The 26,179-nt window shown below is 41.0% G+C and overlaps 2 protein-coding genes across 3 annotated transcripts; one reads left to right on the top strand and one right to left on the bottom strand.

The window, feature by feature from the left end:
* The first annotated feature begins 1,708 nt into the window (after positions 1-1,708).
* Positions 1,709-4,463, top strand: B3GALT9 (beta-1,3-galactosyltransferase 9). Its single transcript, XM_061163284.1, has 2 exons — positions 1,709-1,829; positions 3,076-4,463. Exons 1-2 carry the CDS (start codon positions 1,824-1,826, stop codon positions 4,177-4,179), a joined length of 1,110 nt encoding a protein of 369 aa, XP_061019267.1. The 5' UTR covers positions 1,709-1,823; the 3' UTR covers positions 4,180-4,463.
* On the bottom strand, positions 1,783-26,115 carry PSMD5 (proteasome 26S subunit, non-ATPase 5). Of its 2 annotated transcripts, none has more exons than XM_061163283.1 (10): positions 25,788-26,115; positions 19,555-19,699; positions 18,432-18,545; positions 17,860-17,988; positions 16,216-16,325; positions 12,278-12,420; positions 11,343-11,534; positions 9,603-9,712; positions 9,061-9,201; positions 1,783-1,922 (listed from the first exon to the last, which is right to left on the bottom strand). In XM_061163283.1, the coding sequence occupies exons 1-10, from the start codon at positions 25,958-25,960 to the stop codon at positions 1,914-1,916; spliced, it is 1,266 nt and encodes a 421-aa protein (XP_061019266.1). In that variant the 5' UTR covers positions 25,961-26,115; the 3' UTR covers positions 1,783-1,913. The 2 variants fall into 2 exon arrangements, with proteins under 2 accessions (XP_061019266.1, XP_061019265.1); XM_061163282.1 differs by lacking the exon at positions 1,783-1,922 and adding an exon at positions 5,666-6,514.
* Between the last annotated feature and the right edge of the window lie 64 nt (positions 26,116-26,179).

The raw sequence follows: 26,179 nt of genomic DNA, 5'->3' as shown, positions 1-26,179 counted from the left end.
AAGCGGAAGTGGGTGGGCAGAGGCGCGTAGAGGGAACCGGAGCATGCGCAGGGCCCTTTAGTCTTGTGGCCCCGGGACCGAAGTTTACTTCCAGGAGGTATACAGAAATTGTCCAGCGAATTTATGTCCGTCACCCAATCTGATCTTGCACCACCGACTGACACTTTTTCTTATTATGCTCACTTTCCGCGGAGAGCGGCAATATAAGAGACATGTCCAAAGAACACCAATTCATATGACAGAGTCGTACGTGCAGTTAGTGGTAGGGCAGAGCAAAGGCTCCACGCGTCCGGAGAACACATAGGGCACTGAACACATGGGAAATAAAAAGTTGATTCTTTGTGGTGGAAAGTAAGTATGGAGTTCAGAAAGTCAGGTCTTAAGAGAGCGGGTTCGGTTTGGTAGACAACAGGAAGACTGAAAACTTCTAAGCCAGAGGGTGACTGATGATGATATCACAGGAAAATTTAGGAAGATATAGGTTCACATGTCAGATTGTGTGAGCTTTATGAAAGAGAAGGCAGTGCTAAGGTAATCAAGAAAACCAGGCACTTCTATTTGCAGCAAATGATCTCAACCCTAGTACTGTAAGTTTGCTGAATCAAACTGAAAATTCTAGATGGAGCTGGCCCAGAGATAATGTTGTTTGAACCTCTCATGGACAAAGAAACCAAATTGTCTCAGTTTAAGTCCAGAGACTACCCAGGAGCAAAATATATGGCTTATTAAAAAATGAAAATTGCAAAATGGAATTTGTATTTAATGAAATCCAAGACCTATGTAATCATTCAATTTTGTATATGTAAAAATTCTCATTTGCATTATATTCCCCACTTTGTAAAAAATCTCCAAGAATCCACAATGATTGTTGAGAAAACATAGCTAGCTTTAAAATGCAATGAATTATTCCTAGGCAAATAACTACAAAAACTGCTATGAAGGGCAGGCAGGAAGATCAATATGCGAAAAGAGAAACATGAAATACAGCCTGGCATAGGAACAGAAGGTTCAGTGCAACTGCTTGTGACAGGAACATAAAAATACGCTGGATGTTGTTTCTTTCTTTAATAAACTTGCTGATCAAATGGTATTTGGAGTAATTTCTACACATAGAGACGATAGAAAAATTGCAAACATCAAATGCTTGGTTTTTCCAGTTCAGGCTAAAATGGATTACAGGTTGTTTTCTATTTTGAGATAAAGTTGCCTGGGAGAGGTAGATGGATGACATATAATTAAGAACAATCTTAACATGGCCTATACTAGGAATTCAAAATCCTTCCTGATGAGACATGTATCAAACTACACCATAAGTTTCTTTGGGTAGAAAAAAATGCACCCACCAGCGATGACAAGTATCTCTTGATGTTTAACACATTTCTTGCACGTGTATGTACCAGGGAGCAGAGACATTCTGTTTTGTTTCTTGAGATACATTCTGTGTGATGATGCTATGGAGACACGATATGTGTGAACTGTTCTTTCAACTCCCACACATACTTCACCAGGAACTCCATATAAAGACAAGGGGTCAGTTTCAAGAGGTACACAAGGTTGGAAGCATTTGAAGAGGTTTGCTTTCTATTCTTTGTTCTGGATTCACTCTAGGTGTAACATGATCAGCACTTGCTCTCCTATAGAGCCAGCAAGTATTCTGGGACAAAAGCTCAGGTTGATTGACAAGAAACCTTATCCTGAAGGTCTCAGGCACAAGGTACTGTGCTTCAGTTGCTGTTGGACTGAGTGATCCTGAGATACATTTGGACAAACTTTGGCATCTGGACTCAATAATTTCCAAAGCCCCCAAATTGTTCACAGACAACATGCAGGTAAGTTTCTTATAATCTTTGTAGCACTTTATATCTACTAGAATAAGCTTTCAGTAGGCTGAAGTTTCTTCTTTGTGTAAATCATCAGATGAACTAAAAAAAAATGGAAAGGAGTTCAGATTATAATTGTGGGAATTTGTTTTGCTTTGTTGTTTTTTTTTCTTATTAGACATGGGAAAGTAAAAGATGGACTTCAGGAGTCTCTAGTGGTTAAGAGTGAGCTTTGAAACTGACAGATTTGAGTTCATATCATGGCCCTACCTCACCCTCTTCTTACTCACTAAATGATCCTGGGCAAATGCCTAAACCACATGGGTGCTCAGCTTAAGTCTGAAGATAACCTATCTCAAAGGGATATTAGCAAGACTGAAAAGAGTTAAGGCATATAAAATGTTTAGCACAGGGCCTGGCTCACAGCCAGTGCTCAATAAGACATTAAGTGTCACTATGGGAGTCTTTATTGATTGAAGCTCCGATGAACAGAGACTTAATTCTTCTAATGTCGCTGGCTCTGTTATATTGCAGTACTATATTGTATATGTTCTTCCAGATGGAAAGTTTCCATCTCCTTTAATGTGATGGAATAAGCTTGGCATCAGATTGTCCTAGATCTCTGAAAAGGTGCTGTGCAGATAGCAGGAATCTGCTGGTATTGAAAGACATGTCAGAAAGATTAGGGGACACTGTCAAAACAGATAATGTCAGAATTCAGTAATAAATTGAAAACTCTTACTAGAAGAATGTAAATGTTTGATAGTAGCCACTGTGCAGTGGTCAACAAAAGCTGCCACTCCATTCACAAATAGCCTTGGACCTTTGTAATCAGAGAAGAAACTGACCCAAGCACACTGGTTCCGGAGAGGACCGTCATATATTTTCCTGTAAGTTTTTAGCATGATGATAGCAATTGTTACTTTATAGTCATGTCTATGTCTGATTCCTCTGTTTCCCCAGTGCCTAACACAGGTGCCTTGAACATAGTAAGGGTTTCATCCAAGCAAGAAAACAGACAACATTTTGTTCAGTTTCCACTTTGTGCTAAATACTGGTCTCAGTAGTACTGAAGAGAAAGACATGATGTCCAGGGGACCAAGATCTAGTGAGAGAGACAGGTAACAGAAACACTAACAATAAACACTTAAAAATAGTGTACTGTTAAGTGCTTTCGGGTGTACACGTGGTATTCCGGGAGTGTGTACACAGAAATGGGGATGAAGCTTGAATGAATGTGTGTTCTTTCATTTAGGTGACTTTCTGCAGACTTCGGACCCATCAGTGGTGTTTCATCCTGTTTAATGTTATTCTATTTCATGCCTTGCTTTTTGGGGCTGATTTTGTGGAAGAATATTTCCTGCATGCTTTGCCTTATGTAGATATGAAAGTTCTTGAAATTAAGGATAAGGCAAGAAAATTGAACACGGAGCCCTTGAGAAGCAATCTTTCCAAATACTATATCCTGAGCCAGTCGGAGGTGTGTAAAGGAAAGAGCATATTTTTGCTCGCTCTTATATTCAGTAGCCCAGAAAATGGAACAAGGCGGGATCTCATCAGGAAAACCTGGGGTAACGTGACCAGTGTCCGAGGGCACCCCATTCTCACACTATTTGCTTTGGGAATGCCTGTTTTGGTGACCACTCAGCAAGACATAGACAAAGAGTCCCAAAAGAATAATGACATAATTGAAGGCATCTTCTTGGACAGTTCTGAGAACCAGACTCTGAAGATCATCACCATGATGCAGTGGGCTGTGACTTTCTGCCCTAATGCCCTGTTTATCCTAAAGGTTGATGAAGAGATGTTTGTCAATATACCAAGCTTGGTGGACTATCTTCTCAATCTGAAAAAACACCTTGAAGATATCTACGTTGGAAGAGTTATCCATCAGGATACACCCAACAGAGACCCTAATAGCCAAGAATTTGTCCCTTTCAGTGAGTACCCTGAAAAGTACTACCCAGATTACTGCAGCAGGGAGGCCTTTGTTATGTCCCAAGATGTGGCTCGGATGATGTATGTAGTTTTCAAAGAAGTACCCATTATAGTGCCTGCTGATGTGTTTGTAGGGATTTGTGCGAAGTCCATTGGCCTTATACCCATCCACAGTTCAAGGTTTTCTGGGAAAAGGCACATCAGATACAACAGATGTTGCTATAAGTTCATTTTCACATCCTCAGAACCTACAGATGCTGAAATGCCCCTGGCATGGAAGGAAATTAACAGTGGAAAAGACTGTACGCTGCTTGAAACCTATTACGGGCTTGTCTCCTGCAAACTTCTGACGTATCTTGACAGCTTTAAACGCTTTCACATGGATACCATAAAAAATAATGCCATGTCTTATGATGACTAGGGTTTCTTTGTTTTTCTTCAGAGTGTGTTCTTTTAAAATTACCTCCAACCTTGTTACAGAAAATGTCCCTCCTTCCTTGTGTTTTTTATGTAGTTTCTCTGAATCTTTAATTGTACTTGGCAAGTTGCAAAGTGTCTTATTGCTCTGATGTACTACACTAAATTGAGATCTCATTTTAAGAAATTTAAATCGGTGTAACACGATTCTCTTCAAAATAAAACCTTCTGTCTAGAAAAGAGAGGACATAACATTGAATTATGACTCAGAAGTCTTGTTTCTCTTTTATAATTAATGGGTTTCTAAAAATCACATTCTATGGAACTCTCATGACTCAGTGATCACAGTAGTGACTGAATTTTTAGAATGCTCAGAATTAAAGAGAAACAATAAATAAGGAATTTTTAAAAATGTTCATCTTGTCTGCAAGCAGGGAGACTTTTAGTAATCTGGATGGTGGAATCACATTTAAAAGTTTTAGCTACCTAGTATATATTAACTTAAATTTCACTACTGAAGACTTGGCTCTCTCTTGGTTAAACAGTTTCCATCAGGTCCTAATTAAGCAGTGTTTTACAAAAGGGACGCAGCAAACATGCCTCTCCTCTTATGCGGATACTCTACTGGGCTTCCCTGCGTGGCTCAGTGATACAGAATCTGCCTCCCAATGCAGGAGACAGGGGTTTGATCCTGGGTTGGGGAGAATCCCTAAAGAAGGAAATAGCAACCCACTCCGGTATTCTTGCCTGGGAAATCCATGGACAGAGGAGCCTGGCAGTCCACAGGATTGCAGAGTTGGACATGACTTAGTGACTAAACCACCACCACCATATACTCTATTAGTTTCCTAGAGATGCCTAACAGAATACAACAGACTAGGTGGCTTAAAACAGAGATTCAGTGGTATTAGCAGTAGGAAAATGGCCAGTATGGGAACACGGACAAACAGAACTCAGGGATACCAGAGACGGTGAAAGACAGATAACTGATCTGGGGACAAGAAAATTCCAGTCACTTGAGAATCATTTTGTAACAGAGCAGGGCTGGTTTATCTATGTCACCATGGCTTGAAAGAAACCTATTTCTACACTCTGAACCATCACACTGATAACACATTCACGTAAAAACCTCTGGATTGGTGACTGCTTTGCTGTTTAGAGAGCAGGACACTGGAAAACAGGTGGGAACATTTTTTGTCAATGAAAAACAAGTGCATCCTCTGTTAATCAGTGAGATGGTATCCTGGTTTGGGCAAAGGGAGCCTTCCATTCTGACCCTGATTATTAGGAGTCAATTTCCCTCTCTCTGATCAACTCAACATTGACTTGGATCTCAAGAATTAAAGCTCTCAACAACGATGACCACCGATAACTAAGACGACAGTTTGGGGACCCTTCCAGTTCAGCATGTTATCACTCCCTCCCGCCCAAAACCAGGACAGAGTAAAATGCTCTGACAAACAGCAAAACGGGCATCAAGGAACACTGGAAACATTTTTATAGGATTTATTTTCTGATTTTCAAAGGAATAATAGTAACAAAAAAATCAAGACATCTTATTAAAAGTATTTATTCTTAGTATAGGGAACATAATTTTAAGATTGTATATTACTTGTTTTTCAAAGAATATTAAATATCCAAGACTTTGAAAGTAGAATCAGAAGGGAGAAAAGGACCCCTCCCTCCCCCCCAAAAAAAACCCCAAAAAAGGTGAGGGGGCAGGGATGAAAATAATTCATGAACAATTTGGTTCCATTTTAGTTAAAGTGGATTTTAAAATAAGACAGAGAGTAAGTCCATGAAATTTCTTTGGGAGGACAACAGAACTTCCATCTTCTTGCAGAGATTAAGGCAGTAAAAGCAATCTGAGAAACATCTGGTTCAGCTATGACGAAGTTTGCCTGCTTTCCTGGTTTTACACTGAGTTTCAATGCGGAAAGACAACAAATGTTGGTGATAAAATTACATTACACACTCCATGATAATTCTGGTGGGGGCGGGGGTAGTCTCTGTTGAAGAATACAGAGTCAAATGCCTTAGGAGAAATTTTGGTCAATAAACGGTTTGGGCTCTGGAAGAAGTCATTCTGCTCCTTCCACTGCTGTTGTGGAAATAGGTTTCACGTAGTACGGACCTTCACTCAGGTAAGTTCTGAGCCTCAAATAATTTGGGTTCCCAAAGATTTCTGCAATTGTCTTGGAATTGGCAAGTGCTTTCACCAGTTCATACTTAGCATCCTTTGAAGCTTTGTCATGCTCTACAGACCGATCCATCACATATTCTACAAAACCTGGACTGTTAAACATAAGTTTCTGAGCCCAGGGTTGGTTTGCAATAGCCTGAAATGGAAGGGGGAAAAGAACACAATTCCTCTGAGCCTTAAGAAGTTTGGTGTGTTAATGGAATGGCACAAACCTTAGAAAAAAATTAAACATTAAAATTGTTACTTTTTACCTAAGTAAATTCCTCTTAAAACTCTAACTTAAGAAAATACTCAGAATATTTTTTAAAGTTTTGTATACAAAGATGCTCATTACAGTGTGAAAGGTACACTATAAATCCCTTATAGTGGGAAGATGGGTTAGTAAATTATGGTATATAGCAATAAAAAATTAAGTAAATATTAAGAATAATGTTTATAAAGAACAGGTGAATCTGCTATATGAAAAAAGTCGATCCAAATCACACACATGGCACACTTACAGTGATGGAAAATTAAAGACTAAAGAAGAAAACACTTCCCTAAAGAAACTCGTTCACGTGCACAAGAGCGTATTTTCGAAAATGTTCATTGCAGCATCGTTTGTGATAGATGCTATCTAAATCTTCATCTGCTGGAGAAGGACACATTCTGGCTACACAATGAAATACTAATGACTTTCCAATTGCCTCTTTCAGTCTAGACAAATCTTAAAAACATAATGCTAAAGAGAAAAAGCAAATTGCAGAATGAAAGAGCATGATAACACTTGTAAAGTTCAAGAATATTTGCAATACTGTATTTTAAGGATACATGCATAAGCAGTAAAAGTATGAAATCACACATGCGCTTGTAAACCTTGAAGTCATGACAGTGAAAACACGGAGAAAGCGACGAAGGGGAAGGGAACTGGGCCGAGGTAGCAAGGTGTGCCTGTGCATCTGAGTGTGTTACCAGTACACAGATGAACCCAGTACCAGCACTGACACCAGCACTGCGGAACCACGCCACACAGGTGTGACCACGTGCTTTAGAGACTCCCTAGTTCTCAATCACTTCCATACTTAAAAGTAATGAATAAGCAACTTTTACGATAAAAAATGCTTTTAAAAACCTCACTACTATATTTTAACAAGGAAAAATCAAGCTGACAGCCTGTCTCTTTCCTTCAAGATGTGCTCCGCAGACTATCAGCATCGGCATTGCCTGGGAGCTTGTCAGAAACTGACAACCTCAGGCTGAATCCAGCACCACTGGCTGGGACTCTGCATCGTAACAAATCCTAAGTGTCAGAAACATCAGCCTATTTAACAATATCTGAGGATGGGGGGTTTGAAATAACAACAGCTGCCCCAACCAGTAAACCAAACATTATTTGTACAACTGTGGCTAAGTAAGTGAAGCATAAGGTAGAAGAGTAGGAAAAAATAAAGTAATAAAGAGAATGGGCTTCCCAGGTGGCTCAGTGGTAAAGAATCAGCCCGTCAATGGAGGAGATGTGGGTTAGATCCCTGGGTTGGGAAGATCCCCTGGAGAAGGGAATGGCAACCTAGTCCAGTATTCTTGCCTGGGAAATCCCATGGACAGAGGAGCCTGCCGAGTTACAGTCCATGGGGTCACAAAAGAGTCAAACACAGCTTAGCGACTAAAATAAGAATATCAGTGCAGGAGCCAAAATGCCCATCCCAGTGGCTACTAACAAGGGTGAAACAGTCTAAAAACTGCATTCTTTGTTGGCAGGTCCTCTGTGTCCTTTAAGACGCAGACTGTACCACATCCTGGAGGAAGCCTTCCCTGTCTGGCCGGCCCCTCTCCTTCTTCTTCCCTCTCCAGGCCAAGCATACTGCCTGAGATCCCGTTGTTAAGATTACTGAAGAGCATACTACTACATTTCCACCAACCCAGGGAACCACAGTCAGTGCTGAAGCTACAAAATTAAATCAGATACGGTTCCTATTTTTCAATAAACTCTGTTAACAGGTCAACAAATGAACATTTTCAACAAGTGTAATAAATAAAACACAGAGGCATAATCCTCACCACATCTATAACTATATAATTAACTATATAATGATATTTACTGCCTGGGTCCCTCCACAGACAGGGAGCTACACGAAAGGAAGCTCTTTGTCATTCTGTTCACTGTTACATCCCCAGACCTAACATAGAAGCTCAATAAATATTTGCTGAATAAATTAGGAAATGCAAATTAGGAAAGTCAGCACTGATGAAGTCAACCTTATGAGTTTGGGCGAAACTTGCTGAAAAGATCTCTGAGCTAGCCCTTGGAAGAATACACAGACGTCAACAAGCAGAGTCCGGGAAGGGCACTGCCTGCAGAGAATGCATGAGGGCCTAGAGACGCGAGAGCAGCCTCGTGTGCTCGAGCATCAGGACCAAAGGGGAACGGCAGGAGGTCAGGCTGCGTGAAGACCAGGGCTGGGGCAGTAAGGGCTTGCCTGATGGCAGATAAGGAGTCTGGAGTTAATTCTGCGATCCCTGAGCACCCCCAAACATCTGCCACAGCACCTAATAGCTTTCACTGAAAAATCTGCTCACAAATTTGTCTCCCTCATTAGTCTACACTAACAGCAGAGAGCAGACACTTACGGGCTCACTGTAAGTACTCAAGTGTTGAAGGGGCAGAGTCCCAGAAGGGCCAGTGGAAAAGAAGAGGATGCCTACCGTGAACACTTTTAAGGCGGCACAGTGTAGCTCAGGAAAGGGCTGATTACTGATGCCACGGAAGAGCTCCAGTGGGTCCCGAGATAAAGAAGAAAACCAGGACTCTGTCATCCTCAGGAGGTCATCAGTCTGCTGCTCAGGCTACATGATACAAAAGGAAAATCTCAAGACATTAGGAAGCGAGGAAACCTGGGTTCTGATCACACCCTGCCACTAACCCGCCGTGTGGTCTCTGCCAAGTCGGGAGCACTCTTCCCCAAACGCAGCCCTGACTTCCCCAGATTTGTTTTGCTTGCTTTTTCATTTTGTTTTGATGGGGCTAATTAAGCAATCTCTAGGGTCCTCTCCAGCTCTAATACTCTATGATTCCACTTTAACTTAAAAAAATGTCACTAGTCATATAATGAAGGCTATCTTCTTTCACTAAGAGTGAGAAAGATGGCATTTATTTGCTCGAAATTTGGAGTAAGTTAACTAGCATTATACAGATTGATTCTCCCCAAATATCCTACTGCCCTTTGTTAATTTCCCAGACCACTTACCGGTAAATAAAAAAGAGACGACAACGCATCCAGACATCTGATTTTGAGCTCTGCTGAGGCATTCTTCGCTTGGTATCCTATTCTCATGAGCAAGCGTTCAAAGCGAGTTCCTTAGAAGAAAAACAAGATACATTTTATTGTGGTAAAATACATGTAACATAAGATGTATCACTTTATCCATTTTTAAAAGGATACATTCACATTGTTGTGCAACCACTACCCCATCCACCTCTAGATCTTTTTTATCACCTCAAACTGCACTCATTAAATAACAACTTCCCTTTCCCCCTGCCCCATGTCCCCTGGTAACCACTATTCTACCTTCTGTCTCTGTGAATCTGATTATTCCAGGCATGCTGTATAAGTGGAATCATACAGAATTTGTCTTTTTGTGTTGGCTTATTTCACTTAGCACTCTATCTTCAAGGTTCCCCCATGCAGTAGCATGTGTCGGAATTACATTCCTTTTAAAGACCGAATAATATTCCTTTGAATGTACATATACCACATTTTGTTTATCCATTCATTCATCAATGACTTGTTTCTATCTTTTTTGGTTATTATGAATAATGCTATTATTAATGAACACAGGTGTATCTATTTAAGTCCCTGCTTTCAATTCTTTTGGGTGTATATACCTAGAAGTGGAATTGCTGGGTCATATGGTAATTCTATGTGTAATTTTTCTGAGGAACCACCATAATGCTTCCACAGCAGCTGTACCATTTTATATTCCCACCAGATGTGCACAAGCATTCCCATTTTTCACATCCTCGTTATTTTGTCAACACTCATTATTTTGTTTAAAAGAAAAAGAAAACACAACAGCCATCCTAGTGGGTATTAAGTGAACAATGGGATTTCATGTGCAATACAACATGTGCACATTACAGTGCAGAGACCTGGGACCAGTGGGCCTGGACTTGAGTAGCAGCTGCCCCACCACAATCTGAACGAGCTTAAAAAATTTTCTTAACTTCTCTGAGTTTCAGCTACTTAATCTGCAAAATGAGAGTGATTGAGAGTGACAATAGTGTGTTCTTTGCACTACTGGAACAGGATTATGGGTACAAGCAATTAGAAAAGGACATAGAACATGGATACTCGTGACGAAACACAACAGCACATACGTTAATAATTTTCAACATCTATTTCACGAGGGTTTTAACAGTGCTGTGCATTATTTTTTGTGCGTGGAATTCATAGTACTTCCAAGATACTCATGGATGTGCCATGAAAGTATCACTCTTGGCATAAAATCTTGTAACATACTTTGTTTACCTTCCTTGACATATAAATATAAAACAAATGTGTCTTCTCATTAACTATGAACAGCAACCCTGAGAAATATTAACAGTTGTTCTGCTGTTTTTATATATGAGGGAAATGAAGCCGAGAGCACTGAAGTGAGTACGAGAATCTCAAAAAGCTAAGTCAGTGTTAGAACTGGGACATAAAAGCCAGGTCTTTCTGACTCCAGACTATGGTCTCTGTATCATGAATACTGTTTAAGAAGATGTAGAAGGGGAACAGTGTTTGATCCAGCTAAGTTAAAAAAAAATTCAGTAATGAGACTTTTTAGGGATTGGTCGCAGGTCATGGTAAGAAGACTGTCCTATAAAAGCAGCTTCTACAATGAAGTTAAACATAAAAGCAAATGAACTTACATAATGAATTCTTATTTAAAAAAACAAACAAACAGAGAGCGCCTTAAGGAAAACCAAAACAAGTCATACCAACCTGTTTTCTGTAAAACTTGTTTTCCTTCAACATTGGATCCCAGAATTCCAATCGTGTCCACTGCTATACCAATCATGGTGGGGTCTTGACTTTCTGTCATTTCAAAGACCTTTTCCACAAAGATAGGATAACGCTCACAGATCTGTTGAGGACTATCCATGATAGCCAGGTTTCCAAAGAACTTCACAAACCCTGAAGATATTTAGAAGAACATATTCTAGTAAAGAAACAAGACAACACAAACTGTGGGCCCCACATTTTCATGGGACAGTAATAAACTTCAGGCCAGAAAGGGGAGAAAGGTTATGGTACTGTGTCACCCAGAAATCAGACAGACCACAAGAAGATGCTGAAGGATCTGTGTGGTCCTGAGGGAACAGAAACCCCAGAGTATCAACTGATCTGAGCCTGAACACTGAAGCACTGTCATAGGTAAAAAGAAGAGAGAACGAGGACCCATGGAACCATAGGAAGGCAAGTTTGGAGTCATTTTCAGGAAGAAAATTTTAAACAGAGATGTTCATCAATGAAATAAGCAAGGCTCTCTAAAATAAACCTTCAATTTCTGAAAGTGCTAGAGAAAAAGTTACTAACCATGTCCTAGAACAGAATGACTAGAACAATTCTATATTAAAGATTTCAACTGAAGCTTTGACAAATCTGTGAAATATACTGCAAATGTCATTCTAATAGTTTTATTTATGACTCTTTTGGCTGAGGGTCAAGGGAAACATCCTAATGCTCTAAATAGCAACATTTCTAGAAAATCAGAATCAATAGCACATGGCTCCCAGAGCAATAGATTCCACTTCATTGAGGGCCTACGGACATCATCTCCAGGAAACTGGCTCTAAAGAAAACAATTCGTGGCCTCTGGTGTCAAAGATTAATTCTGAATCAAAACACATGCTGTCAATTCCACAAGTATTTCTTACCTGGCAAATAGAAGCTAGAGAAAGGATCTGCATCTGCCCCAACAATTATATTAGAAATCTGATCAATGACTCCTTCTTGAGCAAGGTACTGTCGTCCATGATGAGTACAGGCCAGCGATGTCACCATTTCTATACAGGTGGCTCTGAAATGCCAAGGTTTTGCATATAATTGACAGTTTATAAACTGTTTTCATACAGGTTATTTAATTCTTCCCACCAAATGTGAAAGGTCAATGATCCTGGCTCTCCTTTTCAGATGAGGACACAAGGATGAGAAACTGTAACTTGTCCAGAATCATAATCACACTGTTTTTCCATGGCAGCTACGACTTAAACTGTGATCTTCTGATCTGAGGCGCACGGCTGTTCGCTGTTTCCATTATAAGACTACCCCTTCACAAAGAGTTTTTAAACCTGTGTTTTATTTTGAAATGTCAGATGTGACTATTTTTTAACACAATTACCTCTACCACATATTTAAAAAATAATTCTTTGGTATCATTCAAAGCCTAACCATGAACAAACTTCCTCTATTAACTAAAACAAGTATTTTTATAGTTGACCCTAAGGTATATTAACTATTTGCAAGTTTTTTTCCTATGTCACTAACTCTGATACTAAGTTAAAGAAATGTAACAAAATAACTTCCTTACTATGAAAGCTCTGAAACAATGTAACTCCAATGCTTTGAGACAGCATTAACTGAGGACTGGTTTATACATGTGAGTTTAACAAATTCAGTCACATTTAAAGAACAGAGGACAATCAGAAAATCATTTAAGAAAAGGAAAACAAAGTCCTGTGTACACAAAGGTAACTATAGTGCTCTTATAATAGCAAAACACTTGAAACAAACCAAGTGTTTAAGAGTGAGGAGGTGTTGGTAAACTATGGAATACCCAAGGAAACACTTGGCAGATATCAAAGGGGACTCAAGGAGGTGTAGGGGGCTGGGAGTAGAGACTGAAATGAACATTTCTCAGTATAAAGCCTGTATCAGCCGATGTCCTGGTCTCTGTGGTTAATTCACTTAATCCTTATTTTCAGAGTTGTCATTCACACTTAATGTTCTAAATGACAACATTTACAGAGTTGTCATCAAGTTCAGTTCAATTTAGTTGCTCAGTCGTGTCCAACTCTTTGCGACCCCAGGCCTCCCTGTCCATCACCAACTCCTGGAGTCCACCCAAACTCATGTTCATTGAGTCGGTGATGCCATCCAACCATCTCATCCTCTGTCGTCCCCTTCTCCTACCCTCAATCTTTCCCAGCATCAGGGTCTTTTCAAATGAGTCAGCTCTTCACATCAGGTGGCCAAAGTACTGGAGTTTCAGCTTCAACATCAGTCTTTCCAGTGAACACCCAGGACTGATCTCCCTTAGGATGGACTGGTTGGATCTCCTTGAAGTCCAAGGAACTCTCAAGAGACTTCTCCCAACACCACAGTTCAAAAGCATCAATTCTTCGGCACTCAGCTTTCTTTACAGTCCAACTCTCACATGCATACATGACTACTGGAAAAGCCATAGCCTTGACTAGATGGACCTTTGATGGCAAAGTAATATCTCTGCTTTTTATTATGCTGTCTAGGTTGGTCATAACTTTCCTTCCAAGAAGTAAGCGTCTTTTAATTTCATGGCTGCAGTCACCATTTGCAGTGATTTTGGAGCCCAAACAAATAAAGTCAGGCAGTTTCCACTGTTTCCCCATCTATTTGCCATGAAGTGATGGGACCAGATGCCATGATCTTAGTTTTGCTGAATGCTGAGTTTTAAGCCAACTTTTTCACTCTCCTCTTTCACTTTCATCAAGAGGCTCTTTAGTTCTTCTTCACTTTCTGCCATGAGGTTGGTGTCATCTGCGTATCTGAGGTTATTGATATTTCTCCCGGCAATCTTGATTCCAGCTTGTGCTCCATCCAGCCCAGCGTTTCTCATGATGTACTCTGCATAGAAGTTAAATAAGCAGGGTGACAATATACAGCCTTGACGTACTCCTTTTCCTATTTGGAACCAGTCTGTTGTTCCATGTCCAGTTCTAACTGTTGCTTCCTGACCTGCATACAGATTTCTCAAGAGGCAGGTCAGGTGGTCTGGTATTCCTATCTTTTTCAGAATTTTCCACAGTTTATTGTGATCCACACAGTCAAAGGCTTTGCCACAGTCAATCAAGCAGAAATAGATGTTTTTCTGGAACTCTCGTGCTTTTTCGATGATCCAGCGGATGTTGGCAATTTGATCTCTGGTTCCTCTGCCTTTTCTGAAACCAGCTTGAACATCTGAAAGTTCATGGTTCACGTATTGCTGAAGCCTGGCTTGGAGAATTTTAAGCATTACTTTACTAGCATGTGAGATGAGTGCAACTGCGTGGTAGTTTGAGCATTCTTTGGCATTGCCTTTCTTTGGGACTGGAATGAAAACTGACCTTTTCCAGTCCTGTGGCCACTGCTGAGTTTTACAAATTTGCTGGCATACATGTTGTTGTCATCAAGGAGATGAGGAAAACTCAGGTGCAGAAAGGTTACAATAATCTGTCTAAGGTCAAACAGCTACTAAGTAGTAGAGATGCATGCAAACCAAGTCTCTCACTCATTTTCAAGAGTCCAAGCTTTATTCTGTCATGCTGTAGTGCTATTTACTTAACAACATCAAAAGATATGCATGTTGGGAATTCTCTGGTAGTTCAGTAGTTAAGAGTCAACGCCTTCATAGCCTAAGGCCTGGGTTCAATCCCTGGTCAGGGAACTAAGATTTCATAAGCTGCACAGCATGGACAAAAGAAAACATTATCTATATCTAATATCTCTATATCTATCTATCTATCTATCTCTATCTCTATATCTCTATATCTGTATCTATATCTAAACTATATCTATCTATATCTATAATATCTATCTCTATATCTGTATCTAATCTATATCTATATCTATCTCTGTATCTGTATCTAATCTATATCTATAATATCTATCTCTATATCTCTATATCTGTATCTAATCTATATCTGTATCTAACCTATATCTACCTATATCTATAACATCTATCTCTATCTCTATATCTGTATCTAATCTATATCTATCTATATCTATAATATCTATCTCTATCTCTATATCTAATCTATATCTATGATATCTATCTCTATATCTATCTCTATCTCTGCACATGGGCTTCCCTGGTGACTTGGACAGTAAAGAACCCACCTGCAATGCAAAAAACCTGGGTTCCATCCCTGGGTCGGGGAGATCCCTGGAGAAAGATGTGGCTACCCATTCCAGTATTCTTGTCTGGAGAATTCAATGGACAGAGAAGCCTAGCGGACTACAGTCCATGGGGTTACCAAGAGTCAGACACAACTGAGTGACTTTCACTTTACTTTCCCTGGTGGCTCAGTGGTAAAGAATTCACCTGTCAATGCAGGAGACTCAGGTTCCATCCCTGGGTCAGGAAGATCACCTGGAGAAGGAAATGGCAACCCACTCCCGTGTTCTTGCCTGGGAAATTCCATGGACAGAGGAGCCTGGAAGGCTATAGTCCATGGGGTCACAAAAGAATCGGACAGAACTTAGCAACTAAACAACAAGCATACATGTGCGCGCACGCACATACACACACACATATCATGTGCACGCTAACATGTTAAGTAATACAAAATGACAGTTACCATGTGACTGGCAACTTCTAAAGCTCACACTTGCCTAAGGACAGGGAACCGTTATTCAAAAGAAGCTAAACTGCCATGAAGGGCTTTGCTAAGTTCCAGTATGTTGTGATCACGTAAGGTGAGCCAGGTCCTAAATGCCCCTTCTTCACGACATACATCCGTCAGGAGACTGCCACCTGAGCGTAGGATCCAGGCAGGGGAGATCATGCTAAGTCCTGAGGTTGTCTCCTGGCTCTCCAGAAGAGGACATTTTGCTTTAAGAACTTTCTCCATCAACATACCTGACCAGCACATCCTCACCAGTCAGTTCTCGGAGGAGCTGGGTGACCAACCCACTGGTGGTACAGTAGTTCAAAGATTCTGGAGACACAGAAGAAATCTCCACAATTAGCTGAGAGAAAAGAATAGAAAAAGGAGAAAGGTGAAAAGAGCACCAAACTAGCTAGATGGCATTTTAAGTTAAATGCAGGGTTAGGAAGTATATTATATACTGGTACAAATTATATATGTACTTAATATAACTGAATTTTTAAAAATCCATAATTTGTCTCCACAAGTAGGACAACTTTGTTGAACACATAAGAAATTTTACTCTGGCACAGAAACACTCCATATACCTGGGCATATCTTGACTTTTTCAAAAAGAAAGCATTAATCGGGACAAAAGCCCGTCGACAACAACAAACAGACTATAAAAATCGTTCATTCATTCATGTATTCGATCCGTTAGTAATTCACTTACTCAATCAACAAGTATGTTCTGAGGGCTTATGAGAGATCTAGGACACCAAGGATTTTAAGCAGAAGAATGACAGAATCAGACTTTGACTTTTAAAAGATCGCTCTGACTACATGTGGCAACAGACTAGCAGTAACAAACTGGCAGACGTGTTTGGATGGAAACCCAGTGCTCCAGGTGCGAGACACTGACAGCTCAAGACAAGGGCTGTGGCAGCTACAGCAAAGAAGAGAAGTGCATGAGTTTGAGAAAAACTGACGCAGTGTGATGACTGAATGGACACGTGGTAGGGAGGAGATGGCCTCAGAGAACGAGCAGGAGGTCCAACATCCAGCTTGTGTGGACTGAGACAGGGTCGATTTGCTGCTGCTGTTTTTCATTAGGGGTATGAGGTAAATGCAGAGCATCAGGGGTCTGTTTTGAACATGAGCATGGCCTAGCTTGCCTTCACCAACCTCAACAATTAAAAGTTCAATAGAGGTTAAGGACTCAGGACACCAAGAAGAAATGGCTATATAAACAGAAGGAAAACCAAGATTTTTACATGTTAAGACAGGCAAAGTAAGACATTGTTCTGAAGAGGGAATTAGACTACAGAAGGTTCATTTTGAATACACAGTCTACTAACTGCGTGGTCTTGGGTAAATGACTCCATTAATAGTGAGATTAATGATAATGAACTATAGGGTTTACTGTGAGAATTGAAGACAATATAGATGAGAGGATTTAGCATACTGCTCAGTAGAAAGCTTCTTCTTACTACCACTACTACACTAATTTTTTCAAAGAGTAATTTCAATGGTATCTCCTCTATTATATCAATAGTCCTTAGTGAAAGTGAAAGACGCTCAGTTGTGTCCAACTCTTTGTGACCCATGGACTATACAGTCCATGGAATTCTCCAGACCAGAATATTGGAGTGGGTAGCCTTTCCCTTCTCCAGGGGACCTTCCTAACCCAGGGACAGAACCCAGGTCTCCAACACTGCAGGCAGTATAAATATTTTTTACATGACTGTCTCACACACTAGGCTGGGAGTTCATCTCTACATTGCTAGCAACCAGTATAGGGCCTAATATAGACTATACACTCAATAAATACACGTCAAATGAGTCATCTTGCCTTTTTATGTAAGCCCTACTGCATTCTGAATTACAGGTACCAGACAGTATGCTTTTAGTCTTACCTCATACACTCTATACCGAACAATGTCATTTGTTTTCATGACACTTTTCAAATCATCCAGCAGATTACTTTCAAATAAAGCCTCCAGTCCAGCTTGGGTCAGTGATATTCTTGACAGGGATTTAATGGCCTTATGAGGAAAGAAAATATCTCTTAAGTAGTCAAAATGCCAAACTGCATTTTCTACTTCCTAAGACTGAAGCGAAAATTAGTGTATGGAATGCACCTTATCCAGAGAGCATTCACTACATTTTAGGTATAATTACTTATAATTGGAAAAGATATACTGTATTTCCAATAGAAAATAGAAACAGTTTCTTATCATGCAACCCAAACAACTTATGTAAGCTCCATGATGGATAATTTAGACATGTGTATTCTAGAAAATAACTGGGGTTTACTAGCTTTTTTTTTTGGACAACCACTTATTTATTTGATCCTATTGATATGAGGTTGCAAACTCAATTACACAAATCATTAATTCTAAACCTTCACCTCTCAATCCAGAAGGCCTTTCTCTATTTTTTAGGACGTCGTCATGGCATGTTTAGGCCACGGTTGTAGCTGACTCACCGTTTTAGCTACAGACAGATTCTCTCCACCAATACAATAAACAATTTGTTTCAGTAATTCAGCGTTATTCAGAATCTCAGTAACAGCATCAGAATTTTCAACAATCCTTCCAACCTGAAAGGAAAAAAACAAACAGAAGTACTCATCCAAGGCAGGGCAACATGGAAGCACATGACAGTCAGATTTCCTTCGTGCAGTTATTTCAGGAGTTACTGGCTGTAGCCATGAGTCATCAGATGTTCCAAATGACTCAGATTCACTAAAGTCAACACGCAGATGGCATAGTCACATCTTTGAAAGAAAAAAACAAAACAGGTGAGTTAAGGGTTGAGACACCCCAGTGAGTGAACACAGTACAGATCCAGCTTCTGTCAACTTTCAGGAGTTAATCGTGACAGCAGATTAACTTTTTGAGCCTAACATTTTGTCTGTAAAATAGGAATACAATACTTAGCTACAGGATCATAATAAAGATTAAATTAAACTTAAATAGGTAAAACCAGAGTTTTGCAAGTAAATGGTTAATGGATAACTTGACACCTTCCCCTTTTCTTGAATAAATACTTTAGAGGAGAAAAGAAAAAACAGTAATTGAACATCTCTTGGATAACTAACTGCTCAGCTTGTGTCCCTTCACGATAATCCTCAGCAGCAGCTCTTCACCCAAACAGCAGCACGTTTGGTTACCAGGCTGGTAAGAGTGACTGCCAATTTGTTGGTGTAGTGACCTTTATAATAGTATTTCGTTCAAGCCACTGTAAGACTTACCATGGCAATCTTTTTTTCTAGACTTGGGGCTCCTTGGAGGAAAGAAACAGGCCTTATTTAATAGCTTTTGTATCAGGCATTTTATCATATACTAACATCATACAGTAAAATGTCTGACAAAAGCAACTCAGTATTTGACGAAAAACTGGTTCAGATGGTACTTATTGGAATTTCTTACTTCAGCTTACATTCCCCAGCTATAATTAGCTACACACACTAGACTAGATAATTCTTACAGACATAGAGAGCATGCATTTTCTTCACCTCTCTGTCTCTGGCACCAAGCATAGAGCCTGGCCCAGGGCAGATGGTCACTAAATGTTGATTCCCTTACGTGCTAGTAAAACATTCATACCTGGGACAGAGTGAGGATTTTCACAGAATCATTAGGGTGAGTCAGGCCCCTCTGCAGGTCAGCCCTGAGGTTCCGGGCCACGTGAACTGGCTCCAGAGCTTGCAGCAATCTCTCCAGGATGGATACACACAAAGCAGTCTGTTCCCTGAAGGAGACACCATAGATCTCATCAATTCCTGTCCTACCAGGCAGGAAGTAACAACCTAATCCTAAAGGAAATCAGTCCTGAATATTCACTGGAAGGACTGATGCTGAAGCTCCAAACCTTTGGCCACCTCATGCGAAGAACTGACTCACTGGCAAACACCCTGATGCTGGGAAAGATTGCAGGTGGGAGGAGAAGGGGATGGCAGAGCATGAGATGGTTGGATGGCATCACCAACTCGATAGACATGAGTTTGAGCAAGCTCCGGGACTTGGTGATAGACAGGGAGGCCTAGTGTGCTGCAGTCCATGCTACTTATGCAGTCGCAAAGAGTAGGACACGACTGAGTAACTGAACTGAACAACCTTAATATCTGACACCAAGCTTAAAGAGGCTCTCCTCCACACAGAGACTTACCTTTGAAAGACCACTTCTACTAATTTATTCAACATTTACTAAGTATCTATTATGTACCATGTCAGTGCTAGGGATATATATATATATATATATAAATAAATAAATATATACTCTCTAAGGATAAGATATATTCTCTGATCTCAAGGAGCTCATTTAATGGAAGACACAGAAAAATAGAAAGGCAACTATAATCCAGGTAGATAAAGGCTACAGGTTAGGGCTGGAATCTGAGGGAGCTCAGAAAAGAAGATGGGGTTCAGGGAACGCCTCCCAGAAGGTAACACCTAAATGAAACTTTAAGAAAACATGGCAGTTATCTAAGAGAAGTGTTCCAGGCAAAGGTGGTATGAGCACAAAGGAACACACATAGGAATGAGACAGCGTTATGCATTCAAGGAACCACAGGTCGCTTGGTATAATGGGGTGGGAGAGAAGTGGGGAGAAGGATGAATGACAAAAAATGAAACAGGAAAGATGCACAGAAGCTGAATTTGGATAGGTCTTTTATGTCCTGCTATGGAATTTAGCCTTTTCCTAGAAAGCAATGGAAAGCCATTAAGTGGTTTTAAAGCAGAAAAGGAACACAATGAGACCCGACTTGTAGAAATCACTGCATCAGTTTTAGAGAAAGAACTTTCAGTTAGAAGTTATTTGATGGTGAGAGATGATAAAGAAGCAAAAACGAGGAAGTAACAGTGAGAAAGGAGAAGAGGGAAAAGATTCAAGAGCTATTAAGGAGGCAAGTTAAGCAGAACTTGATGACTACCAGATGCCGATAGAGGTGTTTCACAAGTAATTTCCTTGTCTCTTAATAGGCCGTACAAATAAATGGGCACTCATATACTACTAACAGGAGTATATAGTTAAATTGTGCCTTTGTAAAAGGGAATTAAGCAATATAGCAATGCACGGCTCCACAGGTGGCACAGAATCTGCCTGCCAATGCATGGGATGCAACAGACACGGGTTCAATCCCTGGGTCGGGAAGATCCCCTGGAGAATGAAAAGGCAACCTGCTCCAATTTTCTTGCCTGAAAAATTCAATGGACAGAGGAGCCTAGAGGGCTAGAGTCCTTGGGGTCGCAAAGAGTCAGTCATGACTGAGCACAGCAACACACAGCAATTCAAAGCAAATGAACATATCCTTTTAACTTAGTGACTGCACTTTGCACAATCAAGCCCAACAGAGTAGTTAATTTTTTTATTCTCAAGATAAGTCAAAACGTATGTCCACACAAAAACCGTACACCAATGTTCATAGACCCTGCTTGCCAGGGGCTGGAGGAGGGATAAGAGGGGGAAATAGAGAGTGATTGCTAATGGGTATAGGTTTCTAAGATTAAGCCTCTGCCTGTGTGGATCACAACAAGCTATGGAAAATTCTTAAAGAGATGGGAATACCAGATCACCTTACCTGTGGTCAGTTAGAACAAGACACGGAACAAGTGACTCGTTCAAAATTGGGAAAGGAGTATGACAAGGCTGTATATTGTCACCCTGCTTATTTTACTTATATGCAGAGTTCAATTCAGTTGCTCAGTAATGTCTGACTCTTTGCGACCCCATGGACTACAGCACACCAGGCGTCCCTGGTCATCACCAACTCCCGGAGCTTACTCAAACTCATGTCCATTGAGTCGGTGATGCCATCCAACCATTTCATCCTCTGTCGTCTGCTTCTTCTCCTGCCTTCAATCTTTCCCAGCATCAGGGTGTTTTCCAGTGAGTCAGTTCTTCGCATTAAGTGGCCAAAGTATTTGAGTTTCAGCTTCAGCATCAGTCCTTCCAATGAATATTCAGGACTGATTTCCTTTAGGATGGACCAGTTGGATCTCCTTGTAGTCCAAGGGACTCTCAAGAGACTTCTCCATCACCACAGGTCAAAAGCATCAATTCTTTGGCACTCAGCTTTCGTTATAGTCCAACTCTCACATCCATACATGACTACTGGAAAAACCATAGCCTTGACTAGACGGACCTTTGTTGGCAAAGTGATGTCTCTGCTTTTTACTATGCTGTCTAGGTTGGTCAGTTTTTCTTCCAAGAGCAAGGGTCTTTTAACTTCGTGGCTACAGTCACCATCTGCAGTGATTTTGGAACCCCCCAAAATAGTCTGTCACTGTTTCCATTGTTTCCCCATCTATTTGCCATGAAGGGATGGGACTGGATGCCATGATCTTAGTTTTCTGAATGTGGTACTTTAAGCCAGCTTTTTCACTCTCCTCTTTCACTTTTATCGAGAGGTTCTTTAGTTCTTCTTCACTTTCTGCCATAAGGGTGGTATCATCTGCATATCAAGGTTATTGATACTTCTCCTAGCAATCTTGATTCCAGCTTGTGCTTCATCCAGTCTGGCATTTCACATAATGCACTCTGCATACAAGTTAAATAAGCAGGGTGACAATACACAGCCTTGACCTACTCCTTTTCCTATTTGGAACCAGTCTGTTGTTCCATGTCCAGTTCTAACTGTTGCTTCCTGACCTGCATACAGGTTTCTCAAGAGGCAGGTCAGGTGTTCTGGTATTCCCATCTCTTTAAGAATTTTCCAGTTTGTTTTGATACACACAGTCAAAGGCTTTGGCATAGTCAATAAGGTACAAACAGATGCTTTTCTGGAACTCTCTTGTTTTTTCGATAATCCAGCAGATGCTGGCAATTTGATCTCTGGTTCCTCTGTCTTTTCTAAATGCAGCTTGAACATCTGGAAGTTCACGGTTCACGTACTGTTGAAGCCTGGCTTGGAGAATTTTGAGCATTACTTTGCTGGAGTATGAGATGAGTATATGCAGAGTACATCATGAGAAATGCCTGGCTGGATGAAGCACAAGGTGGAATCAAGATTGATGGGAGAAATATCAATAACCTCAGGTATGCAAATGACACTACCCTTATGGCAGAAAATGAAGAGGAACTAAAAAACCTGTTGATGAAAGTGAAAGAGGAAAGTGAAAAGGTTGGCTTGAAACTCAACATTCAAGAAACTAAGATCATGGCATCCAGTCCCATCCCTTCATGGCAAATAGATGGGGAAACAATGGAAACAGTGACAGACTATTTTGGGGGGTTCCAAAATCACTGCAGATGGTGACTGTAGCCACGAAGTTAAAAGACCCTTGCTCTTGGAAGAAAAACTGACCAACCTAGACAGCATAGTAAAAAGCAGAGACATTACTTTGCCAACAAAGGTCCGTCTAGTCAAGGCTATGGTTTTTCCAGTAGTCATGTATGGATGTGAGAGTTGGACTATAACGAAAGCTGAGTGCCGAAGAATTGATGCTTTTGACCTGTGGTGATGGAGAAGTCTCTTGAGAGTCCGTTGGACTACAAGGAGATCCAACTGGTCCATCCTAAAGGAAATCAGTCCTGAATATTCATTGGAAAGACTGATGCTGAAGTCCAATCTTTTGGCCACCTGATGGGAAGAACTGACTCACTGGAAAACACCCTGATGCTGGGAAAGATTGAGGGCAGGAGGGGAAGGGGACGACAGAGGATGAGATGGTTGGATGGCATCACCAACTCGATGAACATGAGTCTGAGCAAGCCCCAGGGAGTTGGTGATGGACAGGAAGGCCTGGTGTGCTGCAGTCCATGGCGTCATAAAGAGTCAGACATTACTGAGCAACTGAACTGAGCTAAGAAAAGACCCTGAACCAATATATAGCCCAGAAAAACAGCAAAATATCTAGAGATTGCCAATTCAATATCCAGAGAAGAATTATTCCCACAAATTGCAGTAGCTATCTACTACCCTGTCTTTAAATTTCTACTGACACTGTTTTCTAGAGTACTGCTCCTTCTTTCAGCAAACTACCTCCCCTGAAGACCTTATTCTTCAAACTCTCCTTCATTTCAGTCCCATCTGCATACCTGGTGTTAACTTATGGTGTGACCACTGAAAGTCTCTTCGTCTATAATATAAAGTGGTTGGACTAGTTGGGCTGTCTAAAATTTATGCATCTTTTATTTGGCATATATCATATTATGTGCGGCACCCTAGGAGGGATGCAGAGATGAACAAAACATGGCCCCTGTCTTCAAAGAATTTACAAACTAGAACAAAACACAGATGGAATTACAACGTAAGGCAAAAATGTCAAGTATCATTAAGAGAAATAAACATAATGTCCTTAAGGAGATCTGAGATCTGTCACTCACAACTAGAGTGACCAAGAAAGACTTTTTGGAGGGGAAGGCACTTCATCTGGGCCTTAAAAAGATGGATAGATTTGGAGAGAAGGAAAGAAGGTATTTCAGTTAGAAGGACTGGCATGAACAAAGTTAGAAAAGTGCCAAGTCATGCTTAAGGAAAAGTAATTGGCACCGCGTGGTAGCTGGAGCAGATGAAATGGTGTAGCGTGGAGAAAAAAGATGAGGCTGGAAAAGCAGAGTGAAAATAAACTGTAAGGGTCCAAATGCCAGACTGACAAGTCTGACTTTTACACCGAAGGCACTGGGAAACCATGGAAAAGCTGGGAGTCAAACAACCTGAGAAGTTCACTGTGGTTGAAATGTGGGAAGAAACACTCAGGGATAATGAGAAATCAAACTAATGCAACAGGTCCAGCAAGAGGGAGAAAATGAGGGCCTGAAATAAAATGGACATAAAAGAGGGATTTAATAAGCAGGTCTAAATAATGTTGACTAACAGAATTAATGAAGGGATAACACATATGAAAAAGAGAGGAATCTTAGAAGGTCAGACCCAAAAAGTCCTCTGAAATCATCCAGTCTTGATTCAGTGATTCATTATCTTTTCAAGAAAGAAGGTCACTTTTAAATTTCTGGATCACAAACATTTCAAAGGTCTCTTAGGTTATCAGATGATCAAATACAAAGCATTTAAAAATCAAACACTACAGATGTACATAAAATGAAAAGTAAAATTCCATCCCACCATTCTAAGTTCCATTTCCATATTAATAGCTTCTGATGTACCTTTCAGATATTTCTAATGTTACATTGGTCAGTGTTCATGTGGGTGTGGGAGGGTTCTGATTATTTTCTAAAAATTACATATAATGTAATTATAAACTCCAACAATTTTTTCATTCAGCAACATACATTAGAGATCTATGTCCATATATATAGAGATACATACAGCTAAAAATTGAGTAGTCATATGTCATAATTTAACAATCTCCTTTCAATAGATATTCAGGCCGTTCCTAGTTGTTTGCTTTTGTTTGGTTTTTGCTGTCAATTTCTGTTATGAATAAACCTGTAGATACAGTACATTTTGTGTGTGAGTATACCTGAACGTTAAATTTCTGTAACACGGATTATTGGAAAGGGTATGTGAATTTAAAATATCGACCGAGCCTACCAAACCGCCAGGATAGGACCTCTTCTAAAGAGGAGAGAAAAAGTCAAGGACTTGGATACGTGTTTGAGGAGCCCTTCCTATAGGTGGGCAACCTTGCCTGTCGCCTGCTAGCTATTTCAAGGATGAAGGTGGCGAGTCCAATCGACGGCCAGGGGCACACCTCAGAGCCTGGACTTGAGCCCCGTCTCCTGCCTCTCAGCCCTGGCTCCTTCCTCTCTGAAATTTCATCTATATTCAGCCTTCACTGAGACTGGGAGAAGCCTCCCCCGTCACCACCCCCCATCCCCGGCTCCATACTTGGCGGTGTCATTCTCCCCCGCTCAAGCTGCAGGGTCGTCTCACCGATGGTTCTCGTTGAGCAGGGAGAAAAGCGGGCCGAGGCGCAGTTCCGCCGCTTGCTCGCGGAGCTCGCTGAGCGGCACCGACTGTAGCAGCGACTGCAGAGCGCGCAGCTCCTCCAGCGGCGCCTCCAGCCGCGACACCTCCCTTAGCAGCGCCAGGGCCTGGGCCGCCATGATGCCCCCTCCCGCCAGGGTTCTCCAGTCAGCCCGCCCCGCTCCTGGTTCGCGGCGCGCTCCTTCGAGCCTCGCGAGATCTGCCCGGCGCAGCCTCCCTTCCCTGAGTTTTGGCTGAGCCCAAATCGCCCCGGCAGCACCAATAGCATTGCTCAGCTGCCGGGCCGCGCGCGTTCGGGAGCTGCCAAGCCTCGCGATACCCGGGCTCACTAGGGTCGC

The sequence above is a fragment of the Dama dama genome, chromosome 16 (genome assembly GCF_033118175.1).
Source record: "Dama dama isolate Ldn47 chromosome 16, ASM3311817v1, whole genome shotgun sequence".
In the NCBI taxonomy this organism is placed as follows: Eukaryota; Metazoa; Chordata; class Mammalia; order Artiodactyla; family Cervidae; genus Dama; species Dama dama.
Note: the sequence above shows the minus strand (reverse complement) of the source record. Positions and strands in the feature narration are given on the sequence as shown.

What these genes read in the sequence shown, in the direction of transcription:
- PSMD5 (XM_061163282.1), bottom strand. Translation starts at nt 25,960, where the DNA reads ATGGCGGCCCAGGCCCTGGCGCTGCTAAGGGAGGTGTCGCGGCTGGAG. An exon ending in CTGCTCAACGAGAACCATCG is followed by an intron (nt 19,700 to 25,787) that starts GTGAGACGACCC and finishes TGTCTCCTTCAG; the next exon opens with GGAACAGACTGCTTTGTGTG. An exon ending in CTCTAGCTTCTATTTGCCAG is followed by an intron (nt 11,535 to 12,277) that starts GTAAGAAATACT and finishes AAATATCTTCAG; the next exon opens with GGTTTGTGAAGTTCTTTGGA.